This window comes from Heloderma suspectum, chromosome W, assembly GCF_057233095.1.
Source record: "Heloderma suspectum isolate Gila_16-S chromosome W, 16-S_ref, whole genome shotgun sequence".
In the NCBI taxonomy this organism is placed as follows: Eukaryota; Metazoa; Chordata; class Lepidosauria; order Squamata; family Helodermatidae; genus Heloderma; species Heloderma suspectum.
The window spans coordinates 489803-512769 of NC_139475.1; the positions used below are offsets into that span (position 1 = coordinate 489803).

Here is a 22967-nt window from a genome sequence, read left to right on the forward strand (position 1 = left end):
CCCTGGGTGGAGGGTCCACCATCAGCCCCACCCCCATTCCCTGGAAGAGGAGTATGAGATATTTCACCACCAGGAGAGGGAGTTGGCACCATTTCTCTGTACCTGGTTCCAATTCTGTTCTGTGCTCAGCCACAGCGGCTCTGCCTTGGTCTGTTTCCCCCATCTGTGAAATGGCCATAACTGGCATGCTCTTGGACCAAGCCCTTCAACTGCAGTGGTTAATTAAGACCTCCCCTTGCAACTGTTTAAGCCAGCAGAGGAGAACCTCTCTCAGCCCAAGGTCAAATTCAATTTTGGAGAAGACCTGAGGGGCTGCATTCCCATGGTGGGTAGGGCTGAAGGTAAAGAAGTGGGGCAAAAGCAAGTTAATGCCTCTTGAGCCCCCCAGAGAGGCATTTCAGCCATTTAGAAGGAGAGGGGAACTGTGCAAGAGCTGGGAAGCCCCCAACCCATCAGAGGAAAGGCTGTGGAGCAATGGGGGGGGCGCTTCTGGGAACTGGAAGGCTGGATTGGGGCCCTAGGTGAGCTGGGTCTGCCCCCTGGGCCTGAGGTTTCCCACCCCTGATTTAAGCTCCCTTCAGAGTATCAGAGCGCAGTTATGGGGGTGCCTATACCAGTTTATGTGAATTAGTCACCCCATAATTGTACTGGGAGATGGAAGAGGTCAAGCAGCAGAGGGCTTCCCCTCTTCCTTCCAAGGTAGAGCTGTGGGTGTGCTGGGGGATTCTGAGCCATGACTGGCTGTGAGAACAGAGCCAGGGGTGAGCTACCCCCCCCCCTCCCAGTGGAATAAAGGCAAGTGCTCTCTTTGGGAGCTCGAAGCCTTCAGAAAGCGCTGCGGGCATCCACACTTGGATCTTCCTTCACACGTCTTGTCTCCTTTCCTGTGCCTTGCGTTCTTCTGAGCCCCAAATGGCCATCAGCCAGAGGTCCTCAATCCCTCTGGCCAGACCACAGAAAGGACTTCTTGGCACAGCGCAGAACTGACTTACGGGATGTGCTGCCATGAGCTGCTGCCGTGGCCAGTTGCTTGGGGCCAAATTCAGAGTGGTGTTTAGAAGTCCAAGGTTGGCTCTCCTATGATTTTTTTTTTAATGATAAATGAAGGGCCCAATCCAGATTAGAGCTGTGGCACTGGGGAAGGAAGGTTAGCCAGTTTGAATCCCACCCCCCCACTACAGCTGAGGTCTCTTACCCAATAGGATTAAAGAATTCTATGAAATATTGCTCAGCCATGACAGCTAAGAAGAAACTCAATGTTCCAAAGTGTCTGCCGCTGAATCCCAGATGCTGGGGACAAAGAAACATGAGGGGAGCCTCTTGTCTTCATGTCCTGCTTGTGGGTTTCCCATTGGGGCATCTGGTAAGAAACAGATACTGGATCTGCCTTGGCCTGATCCTGCAGGGCTCCTCTCATGTTCTTAACTGTCCATGAATCTGGAGTTCACAGTCTCATTCACCAACAGGGCTAGAAACTTGGTTTGCAGGGGACGTTCACGATTATTCGTGAACCCCAGGGCACTGCCCTTTATCCTTCTGACTGGCTGTGAGCTCACCAGGAGCTTCTGAGAGCTCCAACTGAATTGGAGGGGTGTGGCCTGAGTACTCCCAGCAGCTGACTGGGCGGGAAGCTTCAGTCTGTTTCCCGCCTCCCAGCTGAGCAGAGCAGAGCAGAGCAAGCTGCTCCAGCTGGTCCAGGGACTACAGAAGCAGGCAAGCTCCCAGAGAGCGAGCGAACAGAGCGAGCAAACAGGGGGAGCAAACAGGAGTTGGCCAGGGGAGTTGCAGTGGTTGAAGAGACAAAGGAGACAAAGGAGACAGAGGCTAAGAGGTAAGTGGGTTGCAGGAAGCCCAGGGCGCTGCCCTTTATCCTTCTGACTGGCTGTGAGCTCACCAGGAGCTTCTGAGAGCTCCAACTGAATTGGAGGGGTGTGGCCTGAGTACTCCCAGCAGCTGACTGGGCGGGAAGCTTCAGTCTGTTTCCCGCCTCCCAGCTGAGCAGAGCAGAGCAGAGCAAGCTGCTCCAGCTGGTCCAGGGACTACAGAAGCAGGCAAGCTCCCAGAGAGCGAGCGAACAGAGCGAGCGAACAGGGGGAGCAAACAGGAGTTGGCCAGGGGAGTTGCAGTGGTTGAAGAGACAAAGGAGACAAAGGAGACAGAGGCTAAGAGGTAAGTGGGTTGCAGGAAGCCCAGGGCGCTGCCCTTTATCCTTCTGACTGGCTGTGAGCTCACCAGGAGCTTCTGAGAGCTCCAACTGAATTGGAGGGGTGTGGCCTGAGTACTCCCAGCAGCTGACTGGGCGGGAAGCTTCAGTCTGTTTCCCGCCTCCCAGCTGAGCAGAGCAGAGCAGAGCAAGCTGCTCCAGCTGGTCCAGGGACTACAGAAGCAGGCAAGCTCCCAGAGAGCGAGCGAACAGAGCGAGCAAACAGGGGGAGCAAACAGGAGTTGGCCAGGGGAGTTGCAGTGGTTGAAGAGACAAAGGAGACAAAGGAGACAGAGGCTAAGAGGTAAGTGGGTTGCAGGAAGCCCAGGGCGCTGCCCTTTATCCTTCTGACTGGCTGTGAGCTCACCAGGAGCTTCTGAGAGCTCCAACTGAATTGGAGGGGTGTGGCCTGAGTACTCCCAGCAGCTGACTGGGCGGGAAGCTTCAGTCTGTTTCCCGCCTCCCAGCTGAGCAGAGCAGAGCAGAGCAAGCTGCTCCAGCTGGTCCAGGGACTACAGAAGCAGGCAAGCTCCCAGAGAGCGAGCGAACAGAGCGAGCGAACAGGGGGAGCAAACAGGAGTTGGCCAGGGGAGTTGCAGTGGTTGAAGAGACAAAGGAGACAAAGGAGACAGAGGCTAAGAGGTAAGTGGGTTGCAGGAAGCCCAGGGCGCTGCCCTTTATCCTTCTGACTGGCTGTGAGCTCACCAGGAGCTTCTGAGAGCTCCAACTGAATTGGAGGGGTGTGGCCTGAGTACTCCCAGCAGCTGACTGGGCGGGAAGCTTCAGTCTGTTTCCCGCCTCCCAGCTGCGCAGAGCAGAGCAGAGCAAGCTGCTCCAGCTGGTCCAGGGACTACAGAAGCAGGCAAGCTCCCAGAGAGCGAGCGACCAGAGCGAGCGGACAGGGGGAGCAAACAGGAGTTGGCCAGGGGAGTTCGGCAGGGGAGGTCAAGGGGGAGGCCCCTAACATTTTTTTTTTTTTTTTTACTAACTTTTTTTCATTTATTTGTCTTGTAACACACACTTCCACACCAGTGGGACTCTGCTTTTAACCTCTACTGAGTAGAGGAGCAGGCACAGGCTAGTCTAGAACAATCACAAAGCTAGACACAAAAAGGGAGAAGAGGCTATGGAAGGACAAGACTCTCCAGTGGTGGTGACCTGCAAGGTGTGTGCAATGTTTGTTTTCTTGCCTGAGAACAACATGGCCTACACCTGCAACAAGTGCAAGTTGATCACGCTGCTGGAGGAAAAAGTAAGTGGACTGGAGCGGCGACTGTCAACCCTCCGGGGAATAAGAGAACACGAAGAGTTCTTGGACAGAATGGGGGAACTACAGCAGCAAAGGGCAGACCAGAAGCTTGAAGAGCAACAGCAAGATGAGGCAGTGGGAAATGCTGAGGTGAAGAAAAATGGAGTAGAGGATACTCCTTGGAAAACGGTGACAGTTAGGAGAAGAAGAACTAGACGCCACTCTGCACCAGTGGAAGCGGTGGAGCTGTGGAACCGATTCCAGGTACTTGCAGATGAGACTGGAGGACAGCCTGCAGAGGAAGAATCACAGGGGAACCTGCATGAGAGTGAGCAAGAGGCTGAAGGTCAGTCAAACAGAGGCGATGAAACCCAGGCCTACAAGAAGAAGAAGAGAAGAGTGGTAGTAGTGGGAGACTCCTTGCTGCGTGGGATCGAGACCCAAGTATGTCGCGAAGACCCGTGGACTCGCCAGGTATGTTGTCTCCCGGGAGGACAGATTAGAGACGTGACTGAAAGGTTGCCTGCACTCATAAAGCCCACTGACAGGTATCCCTTTCTTCTCATCCATGTGGGAACAAATGATACCGCCAAGCGGAGCTACGAAGAGATCACGTCAGACTTTGAAGCTTTGGGAAGGAAACTCAAGAACTTTGGGGCCCAGATAGTTTTCTCATCCATCCTTCCAGTAGTTAGAAGAGGGATAGAAAGGGAACGAAAAATACTCCGGGTGAATGACTGGCTACGAAGGTGGTGCCGACGAGAGAGATTTGGATTCTGGGACCACGGGCTATACTTCCTGGAAGATGGGCTGTTGGCTAGGGATGGGTTGCACCTCACAAAGGCTGGGAAGAATGTGTTTGGCCACAGCATGAAGAACTTCATCAGGAGGGCTTTAAACTGAATCCTACGGGGAAGGGAGATGTAATGTTGGGGGTAACAATGGACGTAGGCGCATGCACTGCAATGGAGAGAACAGCGCTGATAGCGCCCAATAATAGTCTTCAGACACATGTAGGAAGAAAGCCAGACTATGAAGCACATGGTCTTCGATGTCTATATACTAATGCCCAGAGTATGGGAAACAAACAGAACGAACTTGAACTCTTAATACAGGAGGGAAATTATGACTTGATAGGTATAACTGAGACTTGGTGGGATGACTCTCATGACTGGAATACAGCAGTTGAAGGATATAACTTGTTCAAAAAGAACAGGAGGAACAGAAAGGGAGGCGGGGTTGCACTGTATGTGAAAAATACATATCTCTGCACAGAAATACAGGAGGAGGAGCTTGGTAGCCCCATCGAGAGCATCTGGGTTGAAATAAATGGAGCAAAGAATAAAAGGAACCTGGTGGTCGGAGTCTACTACCGGCCACCCAATCAAGGAGAAGCCAAGGATGAAACTTTTGAAAAGCAAATAGCCAATGTTTTAAGGAAGCATGATGTAGTAGTAATGGGGGACTTCAATTTCCCCGATATTTGTTGGGAGACAAATTCTGCAAAACATGGCCCCTCCAGGAAATTCCTGACTTGTGTGGCGGATAACTTCCTCCTACAGAAAGTAGAGGAAGGAACTAGAGGATCGGCTATCCTTGACTTGATCCTAACCAACAGAGATGACTTAGTGGATAAAGTAGCAGTTACAGGAACTCTGGGGGAAAGCGACCATGTTGTACTTGAGTTCTTGGTTCTAAGGGAAGCAAAAGCCGAGTGTACTCAAACGCGTACCCTGGATTTTAGGAAAGCTGATTTTAATAAACTCAGAACAATGATCAGTAAGGTCCCATGGCAAGCAATGCTAGCGAGAAAAGGAGTCCAAGATGGGTGGGAACTTTTAAAAAAGGAAATTCTCAAGGCACAATCACAAACAATTCCAACAAGAAGAAAAGGTGGAAGACAACAGAAGAAGCCAATGTGGCTTCACAAAAAGCTTAGGGATGACCTGAAAACAAAAAAGGACACATATAGGAAGTGGAAAGAAGGCCAAGTAACAAAGGAAGAGTACAGGCAGGTAGCACAGAATTGCAGGGATGGCGTCAGGAAGGCTAAAGCGGAGAACGAGGTGAGGTTAGCGAGGGATGCTAAAAACAACAAAAAGGCTTTCTTCAGCTACGTGCATAGTAAAAGGCAGAGGAAAGAAATGGTTGTTCAGCTATTAAATAAGGATGGCAAAATGATAACAGATGACAAAGAAAAGGCAGAGGTGCTCAATTCCTACTTTGGCTCAGTCTTCTCCCAAAAGAGGGTCTATGACCCCCCTGGCAAAGGCGAAGTACAGGCTGAAGGGGCAGGATTGCAGCTTGAGATCGACAGGCATATGGTCAAGGAACACCTCATTACTTTGAATGAGTTCAAATCTCCAGGGCCAGATGAACTGCATCCTAGAGTCATAAAGGAACTGGCAGAAGAGCTCTCAGAACCGCTGTCTATTCTCTTTGAGAAATCATGGAGGACCGGGGAAGTGCCAGATGACTGGAGGAGGGCTAACGTTGTCCCTATCTTCAAAAAGGGTAAAAAGGAGGAACCTGGGAACTACAGACCAGTCAGTCTGACATCAATCCCTGGGAAAATTCTGGAGCAGATCATAAAGCAATCCATCTGGAAGCACCTTGACAACAATGCAGTGATTACTCGAAGCCAACATGGATTTGTCAAAAACAAGTCCTGCCAGACAAATCTGATCTCATTTTTTGATCAAGTCACCTCCCTTGTAGACCGTGGGAATGCTGTAGACATCATATACCTCGACTTCAGCAAAGCTTTCGACAAAGTGCCCCATGATATCCTGATGAGCAAACTAGCTCGAAGTGGGCTAGATGAAACAACGATCATGTGGATCCACAGTTGGCTACAGAATCGGACTCAAAGAGTGCTTATCAATGGGACCTTCTCAAGCTGGGGAGAGGTAACGAGTGGGGTACCGCAGGGCTCAGTCCTGGGCCCAGTGCTCTTCAATATTTTTATTAATGACTTGGAGGAGGAGGTGCAGGGAATGCTGATCAAATTTGCAGATGACACAAAATTGGGAGGGATAGCTAATACTTTGGAAGACAGAAACAAAATTCAAAGTGATCTGGATAGACTGGAGTGCTGGGCAGAAAACAACAGAATGGCATTTAATAGGGACAAATGCCAAGTTCTGCACCTAGGAAAAAGAAACCAAATGCACAGTTACAAGATGGGGGATACGTGGCTCAACCACACTACGAGCGAGAAGGATCTTGGAATTGTCGTCGATCACAAGCTGAATATGAGCCAACAATGTGATGTGGCTGCAAAAAAGGCAAATGCTATTTTGGGCTGCATTCATAGAAGCATCGCTTCCAAATCCCGGGAAGTACTAGTTCCCCTCTACTCAGCACTGGTTAGGCCTCATCTGGAGTACTGTGTCCAGTTCTGGGCACCACACTTTAAGAAGGATGCAGACAAGCTGGAGAGGGTTCAAAGGAGGGCAACAAAGATGATCAGGGGACTGGAAACAAAGCCCTATGAAGAGAGACTGAAAGAACTGGGCATGTTTAGCCTTGAGAAGAGAAGACTGAGGGGAGATATGATAGCGCTCTTCAAGTACTTGAAAGGTTGTCACAGAGAAGAAGGCCAGGATCTCTTCTTGATTATCCCAGAGTGCAGGACACGGAATAATGGGCTCAAGTTACAGGAAGCCAGATTCCGACTGAACATCAGGAAAAACTTCCTGAGTGTCAGAGCAATACGGCAATGGAACCAATTACCTGGGGAGGTGGTGGGCTCTCCCACACTGGAGGCCTTCAAGACGAGGCTGGACAGCCATTTGTCAGGGATGCTCTGACTTGGATTCCTGCATTGAGCAGGGGGTTGGACTCGATGGCCTTGTAGGCCCCTTCCAACCCTACTATTCTATGATTCTATGATTCTATTCTAAGCACGGTACACCCCTGCTCTACAAACAGCTGGGGAAAAGCTGTGTGTTGAACATGCTAAAACTGTGTGTGTGGGGGTACATTCCAGTAGGCCCAATGACCCACCTAATCATGATTACTTTCGGTGGGCTGTTCTAAACAGATGTGGTGGTAACTCGAGTGATGAAAGATGAGATTCCACCAGCTTTACACTCTGCAGCTCCAGATGACTCACGGCACACAGAAAAATCCCCGGGAGCTTTATGCTGCCGCGTCCTTGATTCTCCCTCTCCAGAAGGCCCGTCCAGCCCACCAGGCTCTCTCTTAATGGCACGTCTTGCAGCTGAAACAAGAGCAGAGTGACCTGCAAGCCCTTGAGGGGGTCATCTTATTTTTCCAGTACAGGAGCATGCGGGGTCTTATCTCTGCCCGCTTCTTTTGTCCTCTGCCACCCACAGATCAAAATGCCAGAATAAATTTGGCAGCATCAGCTGGAGCCAGGATGCTCCAGGGCACAATCCCAGCCAGAAGCATTCCTCCCTTGTCGTGCGGGAATTGATTCTGGGAGCTGAAAGCTAAGAGGAGGGTCCTTTCTCTGCACATGCTCAGAGTCCCCTGGCTTGGCTTGGCATTTACTCCGAATTCGGGCTCCAGTTAAAGCATCGTGCTTGCAGTGCACATGTGGGTGCTGGGGTCCTCAGAGCTGGGCTGCGTGTCGTGCGTGTCTCTGCGTGTGGGCGCACGACGCACAGAAGAGGCTGGAAGGCAGCCCTTCACTTAAAGCCCGTTGGCTTGAACTGGGGCATCACCGAGGCTCCGGGACTGGATCCGGGAGTTGCCTCTTCGCTTGGCCCTGCCTCACTGACTCATTCCTGCTCCCTGCAGTGCCGGAGGCGGCCCTGCCTTGTCTTGTCTGCATTTGTCTCAACTCTTTCCGTCTGCAGCCTGTCCCAGGGCAGGGAGAGCAGCATTCACGCCGCTGGTGTCTGCCTGCGCCTCCTGCCTCTCCCTTCGAAGAAGAACCTTCCTTTTTAAATCACACTTGGCCTTTGCTTCAGTGGCCCACCCAGGAGGGCATCTAGGGCAATACAGGGGAAGCTGCAGCAGCTGCTGGTGTGGTGCATGATCTGACTTTGCTCCCTGAGTACCAAGGCGCTCAGAAGGTCTGAAGCCAGAGGAGTCACTGCATCAGTCTGCTACAGATCAAACACACACCCATCCACGTATACATATGTCATCCAAATGGTTACAGTGGGGCCAGAAGGCCATGAGCTGCATGAAATCGAAGGTCTGTGATTTTTTCACGCAAACCTCAGAATAGCACAGAGGTCACCTGCAGCAGCAGCAGCACACATATAGCACCTCTGATGGAGGAGACAACCTTGGTTCTGGTTGGGTCCTATACAAATACACTTGCAAAAGGTGTTCCCGTGTGTCTTTTTATAGAAATAAATCTGTATAGCTTAAGCAGATACTTGGGTGGATGATAACTGGAAGAAAATCCAAATGTCCCACCCACTTCTTTATTTTGTAAACTGGAACACTGGAAGCTGTCAGATCTCCCCATGCCCCTGCGGTCCGTCTAGCCCAGCATGGACTGGCAGCAATGGTTCTCCAGCATTTCAGGCAGGATTCCTTCCTAGCTCTCCCAGGAGATGCTGCTGGAGATCAAACCAGGGACCTTCTGCATGCCAAGCAGGGGCTCTGCCACTGAGCTATAGCCTCTCCCTGTTGTGAAGGGCCACTCTGATTTTCTTGCATAGACTGTGGACCTTGCACAGAAATGTCATAGCCCCCCCTCCCAAATTTCATGGCCTGTTGTGGCCCCTGTACTAACAGGTTTTCCTCCCTATATCCACACGGGTCCGTGTCTCAAATTGAGTACTGCCAGCAGCGTGGAGTCTGGTGCCCGGCCTTCTGCACCACCAGCACTCTTTTTCTCCTGTGTGCCTGGCAGGCTCGAGCTCCATGGCTGGAGGGTGCTGTTCAAGCTGCAGGATTGAAATCCTTGTACATCCAGCCAGCCAATAAACCCAAAGGCTTCTGGACCCCCAGCCCCAAAGGGGCTTCCCTGAGGATGGGTGGAAGACAGCTGCCTTAAGTGCTGAGCTTCCAGTGCTCTCAGAGCAGCTGAGAAACTCTGGCTTGCCTTCCGTTCTTCATTTAAATGTCCACACGTTAGGGGAAAAAGCAAAATGACAAAGAAACTACTGCATGAAAAGGAGAACAACACCACATCTTGTCTCCTTTGGCTGGGTTTTAAATGAGCTGGCTGGTGTTGAAATGTACATCTCAGCAGAACAAGTGAATTCCAAGGAATCACCTCCCTTCTCTGCCTCCACAGCCCTCCAGGGGATAATAAGAAGGCTGTTCTAAATGGTAAAAGACAGAAGTTGGAGGAAGGAAGGAAGGAAGGAAGGAAGGGCAAGTGTTTGTAGCAACTTTGGGCTCTGGATCCTATCTCTGCCTTCTCACCTTTCTCCAGTTATTAAGAGCACACCTTCCTTGGGACTACACCATCCGTGCGCCAAATTCAAACAGCTAAGAGGCTACCTAGAGAGGCATTTCAGCAGCTTCCCTACTTCTGTGGGACTTCTTTCCCCAAGAGGCCCCTTTTAATTTCAAGCTGCAAACTTTGTTTCCTTACCTTGGCATTCAATGGCCCAGATTAAGCTGGCTCTGGATAGCTTTCTAATTTAATTTTATAAAAGTTTTTTTTTCTTTGTGTGCCTGTGTGTTGCTTTGTTTTTAACAAGACAGACATGGAATGAACTGTATGAACGTGTTTCTCGTTCTGGCACCTTCAGAATGGCACAATCACCCATGGCGGGAGCGTTTGTACACAGCAACTGCTAAGAGCTTCTGTCTAAGCTCCCTAGTGCAGCTGCCTCTGCCAAGCTATTCCGAATATGTGTCAGTTTCTTTGCAATTGATGGAGTTGGCTGTTGCCTTCAGAGCTCACCCTGCAAAGAGATCAGTTTGCTTCTAAGAGACCTTGGTAACAGATATCGATATTGATATATTCATATTTCTATTGCCTTAGAATATTTCATGTCTGGCACTTGGTGTCTACATGTGAAAGACAAAAATGCAGCTTTAGATGCGCATAGATTCATTTTTTATACTTGAGAGATGGTCAGAGACCTGGATTTCCAATTCAATTTCGGCTGTCCTGCATTGTCTGAGTCACCTGTGACCAGAAACTTTCTCTTGGAAAGGCATTTTTGTTTGTTCTCTCATTCTTCTGCACCCCCACTGCCAGGTTGGTTTTACTGGTGCAGATCTGCCTCTCTTCGCTGGTGAAATGGACATGGGCTGCTTCCAGATCAGGCTTTCACTGTACACTCTCCTGCCTCATGCATTGAATTTTACAGACAGTCCAGATAATGTTGTGATCTGTTTGGAATCAGCCCATGTTTTTTTCCCCACTGCTACATCTGTCTTTTGTCTCATCGCAAACAAACTGGTAGTAAGGGAAAGAACAATGCAATTTTTCAGCATGTGTGGGCAGAAAAGTGCACAACTGAAGCACAGAGGGCAGAGTTCTTGTTCCTGAGAAAGGCAGGTGATGTGTTGAGGGTGCTCCTCCTTTCTCGATCACTTGCATTTACAGCTGCAGAACTATTTTGTGTCCTGCAAAGCAAATCCTTTCCCCTTTCCCAAAGCTTCTCCAACCTTAAAAAGCAGGGAGGGATGCCACTGAACACAGCAGGGCTTCCTTCTGAGTAAACATATGTAGAATCTGACTGTAAGACTGATATCTCCTTACTGCTGCTCAATGGGTTTATTTATTTTTTAAATGACATTTCGCTATGTTGGAATAGGGGCACTCTGACATTGTGCAACTCTGTATTTTTATTTTTTAGAAAAGAGGACAGGGAGGCAAAACTGACATACAGTGTGTTAATTTTAACTGCTGCCTTCTTTCCTCCCCTTGAAGAAAACAGCATTTGGAAAGGATGAATCAAATGTTCCCCTTTAAATACTGGGGGCGGGAGTTGAGGATGTAACCAAATTCTATGGCTTTCTAGCCTGGTCTTGTAACTGACTAAATCCAGTTTGAAATTGACTAGAAAAACCAAGGCTGCAAGATTCCTAGCTGGGTTGTGAAAGTGACCAGAAAATAATGTGAACCACACACTCAAAAGACAGGATGCTAAAATGGTGCTGATAAGAACTCGCTTCAAAATGTATGTGGTGACCATGAGTGGTCAGGAAAGGGGAGAGGACAACATTGCCTGGGCATGTTTAGCCTTGAGAAGAGAAGACTGAGGGGAGATATGATAGCACTCTTCAAGGACTTGAAAGGTTGTCACAGAAAAAAAGGCCAGGATCTCTTCTCCACCATCCCAGAGTGCAGGACATGGAATAATGGGCTCAAGTTACAGGAAGCCAGATTCCGGCTGAACAGCAGGCAAAACATCCTGACTGTTAGAGCAATCCAACAATGGAACCCATGACCTAGGGGGGTGGGGGGCTCTCCCCCACTGGAGGCGTTCAAGATGAGGCTGGACAGCCATCTGTCAGGGATGCTCTGACTTGGATTCCTGCATTGAGCAGGGGGTTGGACTCGATGGCCTTGTAGGCCCCTTCCAAGCCTACTATTCTATGATTCTGTGTCATGCCCATTGTGTGCATGCACCCAAAAAGCTCCAGACCCCTGGAAGTGTGAGCCATCTGTGAGAATTCTGCTTTTAGCATACAGAAGTGCAATAATTGGCTAAAAAGGTTAGAGAGAAGCCTCATTAGTTTTACCAGTGAAAGTTTCATTTGCCATTCCCTGGTCTCTTGTGAAACTGTTAAGGGCTTCTCTTGCCCTTGTTGGTTTCACTGGACAGCCGAGAGAGGGACAGTGAAGGAAGTGTGTGGGGTGTGGGGGTGGGGTGTGTGTTAGGCTAGAAGGATACCAGTGGGGTTGGTTCTGAATCTAGCTGCAGATCCATGTGGGGCAACCTATGTGGCAGGTAGATAGGCACTGGTGTCTTTCCAGCACTTGTCTTCTCCTGCGCTAGCTAGAGAGAGGAACAGGGTGGGGTGGAGGTGAAAACATAAGTCGTGAATAGTAGGACATTAACTGAAGTGATGGGGTGGGGAGTTTCTTGGCAATCATTAAAGCACTTTAAAATGCATGTGTAACTTTGGCTTTGCCCATCTATATTTGGGAACTGTGCAATTTCTCCGCTTATTTGTTTTTTAAAAGTGAAATAGCTCCTTGATACAGTCATGGAGAGACTACTTAGATCATAGAATCATAGAATAGCAAGGTTGGAAGGGGCCTATAAGACCTTCGAGTCCAACCTGCTGCTCAAAGATTACAGCTGGCATCCCCCCCCCCTCCGTCGTCATCCCCTCCCCCACAGTGAACAGGGTTTGGAAACCTTCATTCCAATGGCACATTCCATTTCCCCCCACAGGCGTGCCTCTCCATGGAGGGTTCTGCTTCTTGCCTGGCTGACTGTTGCATGTGGTGCTCAGGTAAGTCCGAAGGCCACAGAGACACCTCTGCAGCAGGGATGGCCCAGGTCCTGCTGCTCAAATTTGGCTGGCAAGTCTTGTTTGGGGCAGGTCCATCCTGACTGGGGTGGGCCTGGACTCCTAAGCTAGACGCACCAGTGACCAGACTCTGGTCTGGGCTCACACAGTCTCCAGGCTTCCCTCATGAGTGGTGCCTTGCCTCTCCCACCCGCTTGCTGCCTAACAAGCACAGCAGGGTCACAGTTCTGCTGAGGACAGTAAACGAGAGGGTGGCAGTTGGGTGCTGAGGAGTAGCGTGGAAGTAAGTCCTAACCAGAGGAGCCAGAAATGTGTGGGTGGTGGGAGAACACTGGATCGTGTATCTGTGCAAAACAGTGTTTAGCTTGTAAATAATTTTAACGTGGTTGAATTGAAAATGTCAAGCACCAAATGGTTGTCCGTCAGCCTCTATGGGAAGGCAGGAAGCAGATTTGCACCATTCTCAGTATTGGAGATATTGCCTGGGAGTTTTTGCTTGGACCTTCTAAACCAAAGGACTAGATACTTATCTTTTTTAAAAAAATTAAATGGGAGCTGAAAATTCAGCCGAGGGCTCTGGATTTCCCTAAGCATGCACCCCCCTACACACACACACACATCCTCTTCGACTCTGAACCATGGTGGCACCTTGTGCGGTCTGTAAACACACTTATCTTTCACAGGAGATACCCAAGGCAAATGTCCTTTGCAAGCTCCAGAGCTCATCTCAGGCACTGGAAATATTCCAGGACATAGGAGATGGAGGGAGGTCTGGGCTCCTGCAGCGAAGATATGGGAGAACTGCCTCCCAGCCCCAGAGCATTCCCAGGAAGCGGCAGGGCCTTCACTCGGCATCAGAGCCGCTGTGTGGCTAGCCCTGACCTTCCTTGGCCATAGTCCTCCTTCCTGGGGGTTGTTTTCTCTGGTCCTTTTGGTAGCCTCTGACACTGGCTGGTCCCTCCATGGGGGAGACGGGCGGGCAGGGGAGGACTGAACCAGCAGCCCCAAGTACTGGGCTTCTGCTCCCTTGGCATGGTGCTGGAGGTCATGCAACAGTTGCTCAACTCCCAGCTCAGCAGCCACAGACCTCTTTCTCCCTCTGTGTTTATTCTCTGCTTCAGCCGAGTTAATCAAATCAGCAGGTTTTGGGTGGGGTTAGCAGCCAAGCCCTCTAGGACACACTGAATTTCCACTGAATTTATGGGAGGGTTTGGAAGCATGTGTGTTTTATCTGTTTCAGGCACATGAAGTAAATTAAGCATAGCTTAATTTCTAAATGGAGAGAGCCTGGAGTTTAGGAAATTGCACACCCTGCCCCATGAGCCCTTATCTGCTGACCGAGGGAACGGCACTTTGTACATGCCCAGGTTATCATTTCATGTGTCAGAGGCCATAGCTATGGCATTACAAACAGATTTGGGAGGTTCAGTAGTGGATTCCTATCTGTCCATATTTAAAAACCCAGCAGAGGCAAATACAAGCATACACATGCATCATGATATTGGAGGCCCTGACAGTAAAAGCCATTAAATTAACCCTTGTGGAGATCATGTTTAAGCCATAAGATCTTATATGCTGCCGAATGTATTAAAGCCAATGTGAGGTTCCCTCCCTTTCCCCTCCCAGCTCTGCTTATGGTCTCTTAATTTGGCTCCAGTGTTTCTTCTTTCCCGACAATCTGGAAAGTCTTGCAGAAATGATCTCATTTGTGGCTAATTGGCAGATTGAGCTATCTCAGTGAAGCTGAGCTCTTAGCTTTGAACCAGCATTTTGGCTCCAATAACTTGTTCAAAACAAGCCTGGCCATGCTTATTCAGAAGTAAATCCCACTAGGTTCAGTGGACTTACTCTCTAGCCACTGTGTGTAGGCTGGCAGCCTTAGGTTGGGTTACCTCTGATAAGGACATGCACATCTTCTTTACATGAATTGTGCAATGTTATTTCAGCTGCTGGTGGTGGCAGAACTCACAGCCATTCTGCCTATCAACAGGAGCATTCTCAATACCTATGAGTGACATCAAGCCATTCTCTAGGCTGGGTGTGTGTGTCTGTGTGTGTGACTTTTCAGCCCAAGGGCCAAATTCCTTTTCCCAGAAGCTGGGGGCCACATTCCAGGGGCGGGCAGGGCAAAAGGGACAGGGCCAGAATACAAAAAAATACCAGCATCTTTTAGCTTCAAGCTCTTCCAGCCTAACACAGCTTTTGGAGAGGCAATTCAACCTTTTAGAATGGGGAAAAATCTAGATGGCTGGATTTGGCCTCCAAGTCTGAGTTCTTCACTCCTGCTTTAGGCTAAGCGAAGAAAATTATTTTTGAATGTACCCCATTCATACCAGATTCAGGCTGCAATCCTGTACCCACATGCCTAGGGATAAGCTCCACAGAACTCAACAGGATTTACTTCTGAGTAGACATGTACAGAATGGCTCTGTCAGTCTTCATCTCCATGTCCTTTTGCTAAAGGAAAACAGGTCTTTGGGCCACACTGTGCTTTTTTGTGCAAAACTGCAACAAACCAGAAGGTGCCCCCCCCCCCCAGTCCTGCCAGTTGATGCCAGATTGCCTCCTGTGAGCAGGCATTCTGGAAGGTTGGCCTCCCCAATGTTTTTCCAAGCCCAGGGACCCACAGCCTGCTTTGAGAACGGCTCATTTAGCAGCTCTCCTCTGGCAAAGCTTATCTTGCCACTCTGGTTGCCAACCTGAAGTAACAACATGCTTCAGTGGAAAATAGCTGCTGCCAAAGCAGGACTTAATTTGAACCTGGGGCCTCTTTTCAAGGGGCATGAGGGACCCTCCTCTTGCCCCAATGCAGGCAGCAGGCAGATTGGTGCTTGGCTTCTTTCGGGTCTACGATTCTACACTTCCATGCATCCTCTCCAGTCTTCTTGAACCTCCTGCTTTCCCCTGGCGACTGCGCCCCTTCCTTGGAGAGAGGGGATGCTGAGCAAGGCCCACACCTCATCTCTGAAAGAATTTAACTTGCTGCATCTGCAGGATCCTTGGGAGACGACTTCCAGATGAGGAAGGACTGGCACTACGTGCATTTAGCTGCCTTTGAGCCCTTTCCCCTACCAGCACCAAGGCCAGGATTAATGTGGAATCCCCTCACCCCCACCCCCCATTTCTGGATTCTCAGGCTGCTTCCGGTACAACCCGCATGTTCCAAGGCCTAACATTTTGATATTATCTGACACCCCTGTTTCATTTGCAGATAGCTTTCCAAACTGATGTCTCCAACCTCACACTTGTCTGAAAGCAACATTTTCTGCCCTGGGAGCCTTACCACCCTAATTCCAGATGGGGTGGTGGTGGTGGTGGTGGTAGGGAGTTATTTCTGAACTAGGGTGTGGTCTGGATGGATCTAGCAGGGGTGCAGAAATCCAGCAATCCAGTCGCTTTTTGCACTTGTGACAATAGGGGCTGGGGAGCAGGCGGCACGGATGAGGCCCCTCAGTGTCCACGTGGTTTGCTCCTAGGGAGGCTGGGAAGGTGCAATGAAAGCTCCCTGGGCACATAATCTCTGAGGCTGCTCACCTTTTGCAGATGGCAAGGGAAACCAAAGCGGGGGGGAGGGCAGTCTTCAAGGGCAGGGCCAGCTCCAGGAAGAAAGGGCGAGTGCTGCTGTTATGGCCCAGAGGACTGGGATGGGACGGAAGGCAGAACAGGCAGAATGTCAGAAGAGCCCTGCTGGTGGATCTGTCTAGCCCAGCGTCCTGTCTCCAACAGCAGGCAGTCAGAGGCTCCAGTGGGAACCCCATGGGCCGGGCAGGAAGGCAGCAGCCAGTTCTCTCTGGAAAACTGGGAACTGTAAGCATTCATTCATTTCAAACATTTATATACCTCCCTTCATCCGGTTTGGATTTCAGGGCAGTGTGCAAACAAAATGTATATAATAATATAAAATGCAACAATAAAATAGGAAATACAACATTTAAAAGCCAAGTTTAAAATGACAATGAAAGTGCCTGTGTAAACAAAAATGCTTTTGCCTGGTGCCAAAACTATTTCAGCGTGGGCACTGAGCAAGCCTCTCTGGGGAGGGCATTCTGCATTTGGGGTGCCACCATGGAAAAAGCCCTCTGCTTTGGATGACGTCCCTCTGATGCAAGGGGGCACCTAAAAAGAAGGGCCTCCACAGAAGATCTCAAGACACAGACAGGTTTGTCTGCCCTGATGGAGAGGCAGATGCTGAAGTGCTGTTCCCCATCCCTACCCCCACCCCACCCCTAGAGAGAGTTCTAGCAGTTTTCCTCTCCACCAGGAGCAGGTCTTTTGTCAAGCGAATGGGTTTTAATGGCCCATTAGAGAATAGGCCTCCCAGAAGAGATTGCATTACGACAGGGAACAATCTACTGTTGCTGGGAAATCCAGGGGTCTTTACAACACATTTGGAAGGTGCCCACAGACCAGTCTGCTGTGAATGGCGTAACTGTCCATAAAAACACAAGAAGAATCCCTGGACCAATACCATGGGCCTCCTCCCCTGGCATCCAGGCTCCCACAGGGGCCATCCAGCTGCTTCTATAACACCCACGTGAAGAACGCCCTCCTTTTGTTTGCCCCACACCATCTTGTATGAGGTAGACTTCCTTTGTAGAGGGAGGCTCCACTGAGGAACCTCTTTGCCTCCACAAATGTGTCTAAGCCCCTTTCAAAATCCGTCCAGCTCGCGAGTAGCTGTCACCCCATCTTGTGAGAGCCACGAGTGAGTAGGAGACGGCTTAATTTAATTTGTTATATTTCTATACAGCCCAATAGCTGAAGCTCTCCGGGTGGTTCACAAAAATTGTGGCCCATGAGGAGACTGTTGGCTGACCAGCTTTTCCTGGGCCTCCTTGCACCTGGCAGTTGCTGGAACTATTGCAAAGAACGCTGGGCAGGTGGACCCAGGTCTGATCCAGCAAGACACACTTTATGCCAGTGGGCAAGAGTGCAGACTTGGGCACACATAGCAGCAATGGTTAACGATGCTGTAATTGTCCAGGGGTCCTGGGTCTCCTGCATTGTAAATGTCAGGGGCCCTGAGTGCTTCTGCCTGGCACATTTAAAAAGTAGATTCCTCATGATGAGGTCATGCCCCCCCCCTTACGTTGGCCCAGCAGCATTCCCGCCTGCTCTGTCTCTTCCACTAGTCTTCTCTCCATCACACACACACACACACACACACACACACGCACACGTGTCTCCCTCTGTTGCTGCTTTTCTTCCCAGCGTCCTCCCATGTTTTGGACTCTTCTGTCTTTTTGGGAGCTGTTGCTTAGTCCAGTGATAAATATTTAATTCTTTTGACCTTTCTGTGGTAAACAGAGATGGCTTCTTCCCAGGCACAACATCTGAGGACGATCCCACGCACGCACGCACGCACGCCCCCCAGTCTGCCTCTGGACAGTTTGGCCGGTATCAGTGGAGGATGGGGCCTTATCTGCCATCTCAAGCTTCCATTTTTCCTGTAGTTTGAGAATTTGGGAAGCTGCCTTGGTGTGTGCGCATGCGCATGCCTTGGTGTGTGTGCGCGCGCGCTGGTTTGGCTCTGTCCACATACAGGATCTCGGCAGGAAAACCCGTTTTAAAACTCCGTTCCAAATTTCTGGCAAGAGATAAAGCAGATGGTAGGAGAGGACTCCAGAATTTAATAAGTGGAAAGGACAAAAACAGAAAAAGAGATAATTACTAAGACAATGTTGGTGGGGAATGAAAGGGGGTGGGTGACAGATGCCCTGTCTCTCCCCGCCTCCATGTCCCCTGCATTTTCTGCCCTCTGGGGCAGGGCAGAATACTCCAGTCCAAGGGCACCATCACACAAGAGGCCAAAAGTGGTTCTGGTTCACGTTGGTTTGGCAGCATCATAGGGAGGCAAAACCAACACAAGCCATGGAGCTCATTGGCAGGAGAAATGCCTCTTCTCTGCCACGTTGACCACGATCACGTGCAGAGCATGAGAAGGGGTCAAACTTGATGGTCCAGAACCAGAATATCTCAAGAACAGCCCCCCAACCCTGAGATAGAATCCTACCTGAACATTCTGCTCCACGTTAGAAGTCTCCCTTCAACCCCCTCACCAGATTTATGACAGGCAAAAAGGGTGGGGCCTTATCCACTGTGGCTCCCAGGACGTGGAACTGCCTCCCAAGAGGGGCCCGACCACCTGGCCTCCTTTAGATGGGCCTGGAGACTATCTCCTTGCATTCCAAGGGGCTTCCTTAGATCTTTTCCACTGTTGTTCAGTCGTTCAGTCGTGTCCGACTCTTCGTGACCCCATGGACCATAGCACGCCAGGCCTTCCTGTCCTGCGCTCTCTCCCGGAGCGTGCTCAAGTTCATATTCATTGCATCGGTGATGCTATCTAGCCATCTCATCCTCTGCCGTCCCCTTCTCCTTTTGCCTTCAGTCTTTCCCAGCATCAGGGCCTTTTCCAAGGAGTTTTCTCTTCACATTAGGTGGCCAAAATGTTTGAGCTTCAGCTTCAGTCTCTGTCCTTCCAATGAGCAGTCAGGGTTGATTTCCTTTAGGATGGACTGATTTGACCTCCTTGCAGTCCAGGGGACTCGTAAGAGTCTTCTCCAGCAGCACAGTTCGAAGGCATCGATTCTTCGGCGCTCAGCCTTCCTTATAGTCCAGCTCTCACAGCCATACATTGCTACTGGGAAAACCATAGCTTTGATTATACAAATCAAATCAAATCTTTTCCACTGGCCAGCATTAAAAGATTGGCGTTGTCGGCAGAATTAATTCCCAAGATGTTTTACCCCAAGTTTAAAGGCTCCTCTTCTGCTGGATTTGTTTTTGAGACATGTGCTTGCGATTCAAGTCTGTCCACAGAGCTCACCTCTCCACCTGGCACAACCCCCGCTCCTCTGGGCAGAATGCGGCCCTCCTGCCCTTGAATAATGGCCTGTCCTTCCGCTCAGGGTCTGCCCGTAAGGCCTTCTGTTCCCTCCCTCCCTCCCTCCACAGTTGTTCCTGCTGCATCGGCTTCTAGCTTGCAAGAGATTGTCCTCCTGTCCTCTGTGCAAGCACCAAGTGTCCTGACAGCACAAAATATATAGACGGGGCATGTGGCTTCCCAGGGGTTGAGTGCTGCCCCATGTGCTGCCGTGATGCCTGGCTGCTGGTCCCACGCCTCCCTGTTGTGGCCCGGCTGGAGGCACCCTCTTCAGAGGAGGAGCTCCCAGAGAGAAGCAGCGCTGAGGAGAGCAGCCCGTGCCAGAAGGCTGGGCGGTGGACTGGAGGAGCCCAGGCCCTGGGGAGGGGGATGGCTACGGGCCAATCTGCGCAAGAGGAGGGGGCCCATCTCTGGATGGAGGCTGAGCAACTCCTGAGCCCCTGGGCGTGGCGCTGTCTCAGGAGGCAGGCCAGAGCCATCACTGTGCTCGTTTGCAGAGGAGGGCTTCTGGTAAGTAAAGGACTCCTTGTGCGGAGGGCCCTCCACTTGAGTAGGACTTCTTCCAGACGCCTCCGATGTACTGCAGCCGAGGCCTGGTGGGGCTCAGGAAGCTCCAGCTTATCCACCTAGGCAGGATGTGTGTGTCTGTGCTGAGCAACGGCTCTGTTTCCATCTCTCCCTGGGCGTTAGGGTTGCCACATTGCTTGCCTGCCCCTCTTTGCGTTTGGAGGGTGGCCTGTGAGGCAGGGCGGGGGGGGGGCAAAGCTGCCACCCTCCAGTGTGCTGACTTTGACATCTTCCTTTAAGTAGGGGACAGACCACAGGATGCCGGGGCTCAGCCAGGCCCCCCAACCCCGCCACAGACGCCAGTCAGGACACGGGGCATGGACTCACTGGGGCAGCTGGAGTGCCTGTTCCAGTACCTGTGGGAATGGCGCCTCCTTCCGGACCAGGCGGTGCATCAGGTGAGTAGGCTGTCCGCCCTTCCCTGCCTGCCACATGGCTCGTGCAGTGGACTGGAGGCAGCAGCAGCCTTGATCTGTGGCACCTCAGCCATGGCTTTCTCAGGAAAATTGTCAGTTGGACCCCAGTGGTGTCATCCAGAACTGGAGTGATGCTGGAGGTATTTAGTAGGACTGTTCTGAGCAAAGAACTCTCCCAGTGCGATCATACACATGCATACTCAGAAATAAGTCCCACTGAGTTCAACGGGGCTTTCACCCAGGTATGTAGAATAGTAGTGTTGGAAGGGGCCTACAAGGCCATCTTCGCGGGTATAAGGTTGCACTGTTAGTTTATTAATATAGCAGGAGTTTGATCAATAAATGATTTAAATAATTGTGCTTCCATTTTGTTGTTGTTCAGTCGTTAAGTCGTGTCTGCTCTTCGTGACCCCATGGACAATAGCACGCCAGGCCTTCCTGTCCTCCGCTCTCTCCCGGAGCGTGCTTTTTGTGTGTATATTGTAGCATTCCGCACTGTAGAAGAGACAGCCCCTGGTGGGGGGGGGGGGAGAAAGTGGGGGTGCCTCTTCTAAGGTGCTGTTACAAGTGGCAGCCCCTACTGGGTGAGGGAATATTTTCACATCTGTACTTTAATGTTTTTGTAAACCACTTTGCAAACACTCTTCTAAGTAGGCACTTGCCACCCAGAGTTTACTCAAAAGTAAATCCCTCTGTACTCAACAGGGATTTGCTCCCAAGTAAGTGTGCATAGGATTGCAGTCTCCATCAGTCACTCAAATTGATTGGTGGACTTGCAAAGGAATCCTGTGCCTGTCTACTCAGAAGTAAGTTCCACTGAGTTCAATGGGGCTTACTCCTAGGTGAGTAGCTGTAGGATTACAACCCAAGGATTCAGTCCTGAGCACAACTACCTTGGAGTAAACCCATCTGAACACAATGCCCAGGATCGCACAGGGGGTTTATAGGTATTTGGGAGTCTCTCTGCTTTGCCATAGCTGAGGAAAGATAATGGGAACTTTCCCCCTGATAGATGCTGGTTTTTGTAAATGGAATTAATTACCGATCCTGACCCTAAGCGGTAGGGAGGGACAGAAATGTAAACAAATATTAAGACACGTGGGATGTTTTGTGCTGTTCCTGCCTTTATCATTTGGCAGCTTGTAATAATTTCCACTTGCCATGGCCAAAGAGGCTACTGACCTTTCCGTCCCTGATCCTGTGGGGAGGGGGCAGCTTTTCCTCACTCTGCTTCTACACTGTGCCAGCTTCATCTCACCCATCAAACCAGATGCATATTTCACTTATTTTGGGCATTTCATCAGTTCACTGTGGTTTTTCTGCTGCCTGCAAAGGCATTTCTGTTCAAGCGGGACCCCGGCATGTATGCTAGTCTGTTGGGTTGGCTGCTGTTTTAATTCTGTAATGTTTATGTCTTCTATCTGTGTTTTAAATGTATTATTATTATTATTATTATTATTGCTTTAAACCAAGTTTGTATCTTTTTGTTTTTCAAGTTCCTATGGTGGTTAGCCACCTTGAGTGCCATGTTCTTGGTGGAGAGGCGGGGTACAAATTGAATAAATCAATTTAATCAATAAATCAATAATCAATGAAGATCCTTTTCCATCAAACGTAGTGGCTCAGTCACATGATGGAGCAGCGGCTTCTAGAGTCGATAGTTTTGCTAGGGGATTATACCAGTACACAGGGATGGAGAAGCCGCTCTCAGTGGCTGTTCGTTGGGATGGTTTGCTGGGACCTCCATGTGAAGAGGAGGTCCCAGCAAAGAGCGATGGCCTTCCATAAGAAATGTTGCTGCTTAACCGGGTTTCCTCTTTGGAGGCAGGTTCCCTGAGGAGGAGCTTTGTCGAGGGAAGCCCAGGCAGTACCGTGTGTGTGAACGGGACGTAAGTATTTGCCTACAGCAGAGTATCTTGCAGCCTACTTATCATGGGGTGTGTTTTTGCCAGGGCTGGCACCGAGGGCCTGTGCCCTGGCACTGACAAGAGATGCCTGGACTTCCTCCTCCTCCTCTCCCACATGGCAGCCTGCGTGCTCCCTTGCCTCCTGCTCCGGCCAGACAACTGTGGTGGCCAGAAAGAGGCGGAGGAGGTGCCGCAGCCTCCTGGCTCTCTGGCTCTCCGCCTGCCAAGCATGCAAGGGGAGGCAGGAGGAGGAAGAGGAGGGGGAGCCAGAGCGGCTGGTGACCATGGTGGCGAGAGGGGAGGCTCACCGAGGGAGGGGCCCCTGGAGGAGGTCTTGCCCAAGGGCCCCCCAAACCTGGAACTGTTT

At 50.5% G+C, this 22967-nt stretch overlaps 1 protein-coding gene across 1 annotated transcript in view; it reads left to right on the forward strand.

Annotated features, from left to right (window-relative positions):
• Positions 1–22967, forward strand: part of LOC146333887 (ADAMTS-like protein 5) — a 43595-nt gene that overhangs the window by 2794 nt on the left and 17834 nt on the right. The window contains exons 2-4 of the mRNA XM_084825056.1: positions 12749–12809; positions 20521–20675; positions 22522–22582. Coding sequence (XP_084681182.1) covers positions 12749–12809; positions 20521–20675; positions 22522–22582 — 277 coding nt within the window. The remainder of the gene's footprint in view (positions 1–12748; positions 12810–20520; positions 20676–22521; positions 22583–22967) is intronic.